Source organism: Macrobrachium rosenbergii, chromosome 44, assembly GCF_040412425.1.
Source record: "Macrobrachium rosenbergii isolate ZJJX-2024 chromosome 44, ASM4041242v1, whole genome shotgun sequence".
NCBI classification, from domain to species: Eukaryota; Metazoa; Arthropoda; class Malacostraca; order Decapoda; family Palaemonidae; genus Macrobrachium; species Macrobrachium rosenbergii.
The window spans coordinates 10,941,370-10,953,957 of record NC_089784.1 but is presented as its reverse complement, the minus strand read 5'-3'; the positions used below and the strand labels follow the sequence as shown (position 1 = coordinate 10,953,957).

At 33.8% G+C, this 12,588-nt stretch overlaps 1 protein-coding gene across 1 annotated transcript in view; it reads left to right on the top strand.

The window, feature by feature from the left end:
* Positions 1–12,588, top strand: part of LOC136829335 (potassium voltage-gated channel subfamily H member 2-like) — a 725,046-nt gene that overhangs the window by 610,360 nt on the left and 102,098 nt on the right. Inside the window, exon 6 of the mRNA XM_067087739.1 lies at positions 2,334–2,556. Within this exon, the coding sequence (XP_066943840.1) occupies positions 2,334–2,556 (223 nt within the window). The remainder of the gene's footprint in view (positions 1–2,333; positions 2,557–12,588) is intronic.

The following is a 12,588-nucleotide window of genomic DNA, read 5'->3' as shown; positions in this document are numbered from 1 at the left end:
TTTCTGTTCCACACGTAGTTGTGTGTTGGTTATTTCTAATATATATATATATATATATATATATATATATATATATATATATATATATATATATATATATATATATATATATATATATATGGATGTGTGTAGTTCTATTAGAGAGGTAGATGAAAATATTATAATGCGCTTATATATACCGGGAAGTGAGAGTTGAGTATCGTGAGGGAAATGATATTACGTGCAAATACTTTGTAGTTATTATTGCCACGTAATATCTTTTACGCTTTACTTACATCTACAGTGAAATTCCTAAATGGCCTTTTGAGATTGCACTTTCTTCACAGAGTGGGTTGTTAAAGTTCGTTAATATTTCTGATCTTACACCAGTGCACCAAATAGTACTTATTTGCAAAGAAAATGGTAGGTATCAACTGCGGCATTATTACTGCTCATTTGGGTGCAAATTCATTATTAACAATTTGTAGGCCCCCAAACTTCAGTCCTGGCTCCGTTGTTTACATATACATTGTAATTAGACAACAGGTCTTGACGAAATTCCATAGTACTCTGTATATTGATCGTTTCCCCGTGTGTGCCGAGATTTTTGAATTTGTGCTTTTCATGTCTGCATAAAATTATCATGTGGTATAGCTCACAGCAAGTAATCACAGATGTGAGTTCCGATAGTCGACGCAGCTCTTAGCTGTTGGCCAAAGACCGAGAAGAAAGTAGCCCGCCACCGTATTAAAAAAATCCAGTGGTTTGGTTCATATAATTTACAAGACATCTCTCCTGAGGCTTTTGAGTGATATGGAACTGGCTTTGAACATTATCCGAGAATTAATATCGTGCCACCATTTGCTGTGTAGTCTCTGAGAAATGTATTTTATTCTTTAATATTAATAAAGAATAATGTGTATATTTGTACATGCACAACCATTCCAAACCAGTAATGAGAAAATGAAAATATGGCATTACACCACCTGCGCCGCACACTCTGAGAAATCCTAATTCCTATAAAGTTCATTACCCTAAGACGATTAAAAAAATTATGGTTCATGAACTTATAATTGAATACTTGGGAAACTGGACGGTTCAGACATTATTGATAGGAAGGTAGGCTACATCTCTCTAACGATTATATTTTCCTTTGAATATAAAGTCCCTCAGATTTTCTGTTACTGCCGAGAGGCTCCCATTTTGTTAAGATGCATTTAGTCTTATTTTAAAACGTACCAAGTGATTTTCTGGATATCCTGTGTATTATTGTTTTTAATTTTATTAAGAAGAAGAAGAAACAACTATATTTAGTCCTTTTCACTGATTATGGTGCTGAACAGACGTTGCAAGTGTATAAGAAACCTCTCGATGAGGTTTCTTATACGCTGGCTTCCTATATTGCATCCATTATTAGCTTTCTTCTTTAAAACGCCTTTAAGGCAATCCCATGTTATTTCTGACTATGCAAATGGCTCCCTTCCTGCCGTCTTACCTTCGTAATGTACGATCGATGACAAAAAATTGTTGGCAAATTCTAGTAAGACGATGTAGTCACGTATATGGTAATGGGTTGTTTTATCAGTGCCAAGAAAACGCATTTGTTCTGGAAAATGGCAATGCGATATCACTGCTTTATTTTTCAAGAGTTTTTGGTCTGTTCGTGGTACCAAGTGTAGTAAAACTCCGTTACGCTGTCAGATAATTAAGCTGTTTATTAGGTTCGCCGAATTAAAATCTTTGACATTTGTGGTCGTGACGCTAAAGAATATTATAAACAGTTTTTGAAGCAGCGGTTACTTTTGTCGACTTTCATTTACAGCATTTGTTTTTATTTCTTACTGTTGTTAATAACTGTTACTTTAGTATCATCTTAAGTTTCGTGCGCTTATCGACTTGATGGATGGAAACTTGGTTCTCGTATTTTTATTCATTTGTTTATTGTTTCCACAAATTAGTTGTCTTCACAATTACTTTACTCTCCGTCTTTAGATTTATGGATACATTTTTCTCAGCGGGCTCATTCATCCAAGTTTTACTTCTCTTCTATTCTTGATTTTACCATTGTCTCTAGATTTCATGCATAAGTAAAATGTTATTTTACCATCAAGATCTGGCTCAGCCAGCTTTTAATATATGAGCTTTTCAGTCGAGAAACATGCCAAGTGCCATTTGTAAAATATAATGAATTAGATTGAAAATACTTTGGCCCAGGATGGCGCTTGGCATGTTTCTCGACTGAAAGGCTCATATATACTTGATTTTTCCCCTTGATTTCACTTTTTTCGTGAATATTTGACCTACCTGACCGTAACCAGTGACATAGCTGAAGATTGTTCATTGCATCTTTGCAGGGAATCAGGCGAGAGCTGCCTTCACGACCCATTGTTAGGATCGGGTCAGACGACCACGTCAGAAGGAATTGGCGAGAGCGACGCTGCCGCATCTCCTGCCACCAGTTCTAAAGCTGCTACCGCCGCTGCTTCTACTGTTCCTACTTCTATTCCTGCCGATACCTCTGCTACTGCCTCTACTACCGGTTCTACGGTGTTGATTATACCCGCTGGTGAGAAAAAGGTGAGTCCACAGCTATTTTCCAGTTCAGAATGGTTTAGATGCAGTAAGAGGGATCTGCTGTCATCTCTTTCATACACTTCGTAAATGTAAATGTTACATCATCTTCGTACGCGCCTTTCCTTACCTTACCTTACAGACCTTCCAGTTCGTTCGGGTTGCCCCAGGTCCCTCAGTGTGAGGCACCTCTGATGTCTACCAGAGAATTGTTAATGCATCTTCCGGCATATTTTGCATCTTCCAATCTTGGAAGGCAGCAACTAAATATATGTAAATACAGAAAAAAGTCCGTGGGCTGCTTCAGAAGCAAGATCCTATGCTTTCATAAGGCCGCCTTAATCTAAAATAACAACAACAGAAAAGAGGTAGTTTCTCCCTCATTAATCAGGAAATATGATTTCAGGTTGATGGTTTTACGCTGATTATTTCCCTCGACTATAATAAACAGGGGATAAAGTCTGTCAACAAGTAAAAGAAAATTGAAATGTTTCAAGCTTACGCTAGAAATAGGTTTGTGTAGAAGTTCTCAGCTTTTAAGCCTTTCGAAAATGTACCGATGAAGCTGAGCACGGTTTGAAAGGTGCGGGTTATCAAGCATAAAAACGCAGTCTTTCTTGGGGAGCTGGTCTTTTTAATTTTTTTACATATATTTTCAGAGTTCAGATATCTTATACATGTTGTTATCTTTTTTGTCGGGGAAAAAGAATTTAGATTTTGCTATAAAAGTCGATGTTTATGTGAACCCCCATTTTTTCATTAATTTTAGATTCGTAAAATGCCTAGGTATTGGGTAATCCTAATTTAGCATTGAAACAAATAACTCTCCTGATATGGAACTTACTTCAGAATTAATTATTTGGGTTTTTTATAAACTAATTTATTATGACTTATTGAAAGTCAAATTGATTAATAGTTGTCCTCTAAACGGTGCAGTTAATTTCCAGTAACAGGTCTATTTATTAAATTCCATGATTTTATCAAACAATTTACATCGGAAATTCTGTCATTTTTAATCGGATCTCGATCGAAAATACCAAGAGAGAGAGAAAGGTCACTGTTGTTTGTCACAACAGTGTTTTGGGTAAGCTGCTCCTATGGGTAGCACAGTCAGTCGTCACTGAAGTATTGTTTATTTACACCACTTTAATTATGTGGAAATATCAAGTGGTGAAGTAATTTCTTTTGAGTTTTTTGTGAGTGTCTTTGCAGATGTAATTATGTATGAAATCATATTAAAATTCTACTTTCTATTACTGTGCTTGATTCATTATATTACTGTGCTTGAGTCAGTTTCTAATGCTTTAAAATTACGCTTACACTTCCAGATGGTATGTAGTTCTTCCTTTAGATAACATTCTTCAGAAACAGATTCTGTGAGATATATATGAATAGTTATTTCCCGTGAATGTAACATGTATGGCTTCTCTCTTGGTTAGCTGTACATCATGGAAAAATCTAACCGAATGTCCAACTTATATTTATAATGACGTGTTAAACAATCGGAGAGAGTATTATGATATACCGTTCACAAAGACATTACCTTCATACTAAACATTCTAAAACAAATTTTGCTTTGGAAACTGAAATGGTGTATAGGCCATCAGGCACCAGTAACTGTCCTCTAAAGTCATATGATAAATACAAGTGATTTCTGGTTGCAGTCTTTTCGAAGGGTAAAAATGTATGTAAGGATATATTTTTTCCTGTTGCTTTTACCTTTCACGCGTTCTCTTTTACTTTGCAAATGTCGCTTTTCATCAGTTTCATTTTATATTCATTATGTAGTGTTGTAATTGACTTCCTTCGTTAGATTATGCTTATTGTTAGATATCAGTTACAGTGCTCCACTCTGTTGATAGTTGTTGATGCATACTTACTATGAGGATACTAGTTTCAAAATAAACAGATCAGAAGAGGCTCCGCCTTGATTGAAGTGTCAATAAGCCGTGACAGCAGATTAAGCGGGAATCAGTTATCTCTGTTTGCTCTGTGAACATCACATGAATAGTGATGTGAAAAACTGCAGTTCCGAGTCATAATTATTTATTTGGTTCATTTGGCATATTCGCTTCATCATCCTATATTTGAGTCATAGTCTTGTGCAACCGGACGATTTTATAACTAATGAATTAATTTCCTCGCATGATCGTGTATGATATGCCACATGCGAATGATTAATTACTGCTTTTGTTTTTACTGTAGTGTGTGTTTTGGAGACAAGGCAGGTTTCAATTACTTTTCATCTATTTCGCGAAATCAGGTGTCATTAATTACAATTTAATAAGTGAAAAATTAATCATCTTTCCAATTTGGTATGTAATAAATAGTATTTATTACTCGGTTATTCTGCCTAGAAGGCTAAATGAAGACTTTTTCTGTTTTATTAATGGTTTTTTCCCAGGTAAACAAAAAATATTCTTTTGATAGATAACTACGTAAAGATTGCAGGTTTATTTTCATGTGAATAGTCTGGAAAAAATAAGATTAAGTTACATAACGCAAGCATATACGTCAAACGAAACGTAAACTTATTTCAGCGGAATGTCCATGAACTGGAATTCTGGGATTTTCCATTGATAATGGTGCATGCTCGGTCCCTGAGGGGTTGCCGGAGATCTATGTCGACATTATCAAAACTTTTCGCTTCAGAGCAAAAAAGTTTTAATCCCCTCTTTTTTCCTCTTTCGGGTGGAGCGAGAGCTGTTTTGACACTGTCCTTAATAGAGAATTTCCACTGTATTTGAGCGCTTATTCCAACGGCGGACTGATGTTATGTATCAGTGAAAGATCATCACAAGATTAATTTTATATAATAAAAAAAAACACACAAAGAAATTGCCTGAAACTTGTTCTCAAGGAGTAAACACAGACATAGAAGACTAAAAATAATGTAAATTCTCTCTCTCTCTCTCTCTCTCTCTCTCTCTCTCTCTCTCTCTCTCTCTCTCTCTCTCTCCAAATTATTTACATGTATGTATGGACGTCTTCTGGTAAACATTACGCACCAGAGTAAAATGCTCCTTTTATGAGCATCATGAGCTTTAGCTTCGCAATGTTCACCAGCGGCGGATTCCTTTTTTCATAGGCTTGTTTGTGTTTTACGACCGTCAGACAACAACAACAATTCTGTTTACCTTTTACAAACAAATAGTTAAATACGCCCTTTCTTTCTCATGGAGGCAGCTCTCTTATTACCTTAGGGAAACGATGAACTATGTTCTCTCTTTGTGCTCTGCTGCGGAAAAGTAAGACTAACACCCAACATTACACCTAAAATCTCATGTGTAAGACTTGCGACCAACCACCCATGAAAATGGAACTACGGTCATATGACGAAGTTTTCTTTTTTATGTTTATATTCCGTTGTGTGACATTTCTTGCTCTTCGCGTTTGCTACGTTTATGCGAAAAGAAAAGAGGAAATTATGAAGTAAAGAAAGTGATCTGTCGGGTAACAGGAAACACTCAGTTGGGTTTTGACAGATTATTAAGTCTACAATATAAAAAAAAAATGCCCCCCGAGAACTAAGCCTCATTTGTAATTATATCAGTTCCTGAACTTATACTTACTAAGCAGCTTGATTGTCGATCCCTGATATAGCTCCACTTAGCGGGAATTCACTGGACAATGGCAGGATATTTTAGCTCGAGTGTGTACCACGAATCAGATCACAACTGCATACATGATAAACATTTTAATTTTGACCAAAATAGCCAGGAAACGACTACATTGAATTTCCTACGAAATGTGTTCCAGTTTCTCCAACCTTAATTCTTGGGCCAAAATGAGTTTGATTTTACGAAAAATTCCAAAAATTCTATTTTAGTGTCATGTAGCCAGGTGTGAGCTACAAATCATCATTCCAACATTGACCTTGAGGACCCACTTTAAAAAATATCGAGTATTTTTTTTTTTTTTTACTGTACTTAGGCAAGTATATACACGCCAAGTAAAGTTGAAAACTCACTTCAGCAAAGTTTCTTTCCGCAAACCGGTGAAGGTTTAGTGAAAATTTAAAACAGCCTCCACCTTACCAACGGTACATGTTAATTATATTAAAATTCCTCATGTCAGCTGAAAAATCTCTTGAGAACGTAAATTAAACTAAGACGTAAAAATTGCAGTAATATATATATATATATATATATATATATATATATATATATATATATATATATATATATATATATATATATATATATATATTATAATATATATATATATATATATTTATATATGTATATATATATATATATATATATATGTACATATAAATATATATATATATATGTATATACTTACATATGTACAGTAAATATATGTAAATAGAAATTTTCTCATCTTTAGAAGGAAATAAAAAATGAAACGTTAATGATGTTAGACTGTGCAATTATGTGCGAGTAGGAAGGATAAGATGAAAAACATTCCTTTAAAAAAAAAAAGGAGCTATTATTATGAAAGAAGTGACAACGAAGCTTCCAGGAATAAATGGGTACTTTCTCCAATTCTGTTGCTCCGAATTCTCTTATTTTTGTCCCTCTTATTTCATTTTTAATGAAAATCCATTTTCTCAGAGCTTTTTCTTTTACGAAAGTCTCCTCAAAGACATCCGCCGGGAAGAAACAAGAGTACCCTACTTACTTATGTAAATGTCTGCATAAAGTACGGTGAATCCAGAATACAAACGAATTCCCCTTTTACACTTGTGCTCAATCTTGAGGAATTCTTCGGAAGTATAATTTTGGATTCTCCCATTACGTACTTTACAAAGGTACCCAAGTGTAAATAATTATCATCGAAATATTTAGCGGCCTGGTATTTTAGGGTTCCTACCAAAGTTATTCATTCTCCTTCCCGTCCCCCCCCTACCCTGCCGCTTCTCTCGCTCTAGCTGCTTCTGTATAAAGAGCATATGGACAGATTCTGTTAAAATACTTTTTGAAAAAGTCGATTTTTGGCGGGCTGTAGCTGTAATGTAAAGAGGCAGTGGTATTGTCATCTAAAAGTACTTGCCAGTAAACCATCCGTTCTGTCTATGTCCATATATATCTATATTATATATATATATATATATATATATATATATATATATATATATATATATATATATATATATATATATATATATATATATATATATATATATATATATGTGTATATATATACATACATACATTTACATGTACATATACGCACGCAGAGAGACGAGGCATTTGTAAAGACATAGGAATTTCAAATGCGGAGTGTGGGAAGGGAAAAGGGGGTGAAGATGATTGGACGTGGTCGATAACAGCAGATAGAGGAGAAGGGGAAGACGCTGCCGGAGATTTATGGTTACCAATATATGGTTCAAGTAACCAAAGGAAGAAAGTTATTCGTCTTAGAAACCAGGTCGTGGGGATTATTCAGAGGGCAGTGTCACAGAAATGGTATTAGTAACACTCGGGGTTATTCAGGTGCGTGGCATATTTTATCTCAGGGCGAGAATTTTAAGTATTTAAAAGAAACTTTATAGATGTTCCATGAAAAACACCATTACCCCAAAGAACAAAAATATAAAGTAACAGACACAGAAAAGGGGCCAGTTTGAATGATCTGGATCAGTAGGAAGGCCTCCAAATTTAAATTTTGTAGATGATGACGAGGAAGTTGAAGTCAAGATAAATATTTGAAAAGTGGGAAAAAGGTAAGTAGGTCACCGGAATAATAACTATTTAATGTAGCAGAAGATGAAAATAGCAAATTAGTAAAACCACCTGTTTTGTGGGACACACAGACAAAACCGAAATAATGCGCAGAGAAGCTGATATACCTGAGGAATCGACGCATACGATCAGTTATCGGAAACCTCGCTTTGGTAATGCTGAGTCAGACAGAGAAATATGCAGATGATTAAAACAATAATTTCTTTTTTTTACTAATTGATTGAATAGCTTTATTTGAGTTTTGCTGTGTTATTCGAGCTGCAAAGAAGTTTTGCGAAATTGAGCGCTTTCTTAAGTTATTTGGTTTTTCTGATTGAAATGAAATTGAGCGCTTTCTTAACATAAACTTAATATCAACATTTTGGTTGTTAACTTCTTATTTATCGTGGATGCGTCGCATATTTCTAGTTGTTGAACTTGCTGTAAACCTAGAAATATTGCTCTCTTTTTCTTCATTTCGGTTAAAATTTAATTGAACTTAACAGCAATAGGAAAGATTTCAGTTTTAATCGCTCACCGCCAATCACTTGTAAGACGAGCCGAAAATTATTATTCAGATGATGTCAAAATGCTATTTTAAGAATTTATAAGTTTTACAAGTTTTTTATTTTTATATCATGTGCATTTTAACAAAAGAAGTAAAATAAGCCTAAGTGTACATCATATACCCAAAAACAAGATAAATATAAAATGGCCGTAAAAATGAATATTGAATGAAATGGAAATAGTTTTGCATTTATCATCTTATCGGAATTCTTATTGAATTGGTTTACCTCCACAAGAATTTAATTTAAAAAAAGTATATATTTTAAGAAATATTCACTATTGTCAGACGTTTGTCTTGATCCGCAAACAGTTTTTCCAGTCAGTGGCTAAGCCTTGTAAGTTTATGCATGTATTCAAGATAAGATTTAGGATAAGTAAATTACGAGACATAAGTTGGTACTGAAGGTGAATATAAGCCATCTTGAAAAATATAAAGAAAAAGTGTGGCCTAAGAGAATTGGTTTTAACCCTATAGGAGGCAGAATGTGTTTCAAGTAAAAGAGTGAGATTACAGGAATCAGGAAAAAAAATTTTGTTCGCAAGAATTCAGAAATCTGGTTGATGAAAGGCTGTTATTCTGTTAGAAGTAAATGGTTTAAGGGAAATGTTAAATTCTAGTTAAATCTTTGTAATTAAACATTGTAAATAGTTATTTATGTTCGTCTATCGTAAATTGTCTGCTTGTTAAAGAAAAGAAGAGAAGGATCATGATATTTGCCTATATGTAGACTGTATTTTTGTTAATGAAAAGAACAGTAGGATTCCATGATTTATTATGTTTAGATATTACAGATTGTCTATTTGGTAAAGGAAAGAAGAAGAGGATACCATGGTTTATTATTCTCGTCTATTATTGATTGCCTTTTTGTTAAAGAAAAGAACAAAAGGATATCGTGATTTATAATTTATGATTACCTTCGGGACTAAAAAACCTCATGTAGAGCAGTTCGAGTTAATACTAGTTGTTCATTTCCATAATTAAGTTTTGTCCACAGAAATTATAAACCCAGTAAGTAGATTCTCAAATAATTATGACTACATCGACATAAATTGTCACAAAAACCGAAACTATTTATGTACTCAGAACAGAATAGAGCAGAATTTGCCATTTAACAAAATCAGATGTATCTTTCTTTATGAAAAGCGTGAGAGCTCTATATGATCAATTTTTAAATAGGTTATTCTTGAACCAGAATACTGATGGCGAAATTTGTTGTCTTATTCTTTTTTCATGAAGCATCGTTCAGGAAAACAGAAAAGAATAAAAATAATCTATATTAATGATGCTTTAAAACTAGATTTTTTTTAGATTTAGTTTATTCGTAAGAAAAAGAAGAAATTATTTCTTTATTTTATTGAAAAAGAGACCGTAAATCTTTTCTTCCTTCCCATGGTATATAAAGGTTGTTTTATGGGTGTCATGGTTGTAAAGGAAATGCTCTTTTTCCGTCTTTGAAAGATAAAATTATATATATATATATATATATATATATATATATATATATATATATATATATATATATATATATATATATATATATATATATATATATATATATATATATATATATACATATATATATATATATATATATATATATATATATATATATATATATATATATATATATATATGGAGTACATATAACGAATGATGATAGGCAGACAGAACGGCTAAGTCGCGGAGTAGGTCAAGCAAGAAAGGTATCCGGATGCGTACAAAAGATTGGGAAGAGAATTGGAGTTCCTGTGAAAGGTAAGGTTAAAATGTAATAAAGGATTGTTGGTGCAACTCGTCTGTCAGTGCAAGTGAGGCTTTATTTCTTGAAGATCGCTTGCTCTAATTACTTTTCATTACCGAAATTCTGTACTTTCTAAGGCGATTTTTCTGTTGAAAATCATTGCGTTGCAGGTATTCCTCTTGGTAGTAGGATGGTTGGTTGAATAATTTATTTTTGGCGTTTTAGCCAGTAGAGGATATTTGAAAGGTCTGAGTTTTATGTATCGAAAATTACAGGCAGTGTCTAGAACTTTTCCCTTTCTACCAAAACTTTTTCTTAATAATCCTGGCTAATTTTGTTTTGCTCCACTTGTGTGAAAAGGTTTTCTAAAATACTTTTGCCTGAAGTTGCATCCTGTGTGGTTCTATCTTCATGTCAGCGATTTACGAGAAAGCAAAAATTAATTTTACGTAGGTAAATTTCAACAAAGTAAGTTGTTCTTTAATGTCTAAGATGTTCTGTAATGTCTTAATAGTTTTCCCAGTGATCATTGTTTATAGCATCGCCTGTTAACCGGATAGTGTCAGTGAGACTAGGTAAAATCAAGAACATCTACGTAAAAAAAAAATAAAATAAATTAAATAAAATAAACGACAGACTTCCATTACGAGTTAGGTTTAAGTTTGTGCTCCGATTGACCTAGGTCACGAGTTGTATACCTTGTACGTAGTCGACTATAGTTTATCATAGCCAAGGTGAAGACTTTCTGATAAACACGAAGGCCGCACTTAGCGCCACCTGCCCAGGATGGAAGAAGTCGTACGGTTGAAATGAAGGAGTTAATTAACGAATGGCTTCGTCATGTTGTTCATGTCAGCACGGTTTAATTTTTATTATGGACCCTTTTCCGAGCCAGTGGTCCCCATATTGAAGCCTGTGGTACAACCACCAAGGTCATATTTATGGATCAGTAGTTATCACGGGAACCCAATCCCTCCTTCAGCGCAAGATAAACTATAACGCTAAATAACTGGGACATTAGTTTTTACAGGGACAGATCTGGAGTCCTCTGCTCACCCAACGCGCCCATAATTGCACCTTTTTGTTTTTCTGGTGGAGGTCCCTTAGCCCTTAACATAATCTCTTCTCCAAGGCAAGACCGCTCCAAGGGGGAACTTTCAGGCTCAACACCACTCCCAAGCTTGTGACTTGGAGGTAGCTGAAGGCAACCTCATTTTGTCGTGTAGTCTAACTTTGCATACGGAGACACGTTATTCTCCTATCCGTTCATGAGCAGTTTGGGAGTATGGGTATTCCCTGGAAATATATTATGAGTTTTGTATATGAGGGCGAAGGAGGGTCTCTGTTACCTGTACTATATATACATTTGAAAACTTCTTCATTTCATTTCTATTCGAATTTTCAAAAGAATTACGGTGGAATTACACGGAAATTGATGGGTTGAATATTCATTGCCTGGCTTGTATATTTCGGTTGGTTTTCTAATATGACCAGTTATTATTTATATATATATATATATATATATATATATATATATATATATATATATATATATATATATATATATATATATGTATGTATGTATAATACATACAAACATAGATATTTATATATATATATATATATATATATATATATATATATATATATATATATATATATATGTATATGTATATATATATATTTATATATAATTTTGTGTTCGTGTGGGTAAAAACATCCGATTGCGTATTTTTACAAATTAAAGTTTTTCTATTTAAGTGTCGGATAATACAAAGCACCGTATAATCCAACTCCTTTTCTTTTATGTGACAGGGTTTTATTTTAAATGAAATGCTGCAGTCCCTCTGAAAAACATATAATGGGTTGACCTCATTAAATGAGAAACAAAAGCAATACGAATAAAGGGTTTTATATATCATTAAATGATAAGTTCATCCCCTTTCCCGTCTTTTGCCATACAAAGCTCTCTCTCTCTCTCTCTCTCTCTCTCTCTCTCTCTCTCTCTCTCTCTCTCTCTCTCTCTCTCTCTCTCTCTCTGA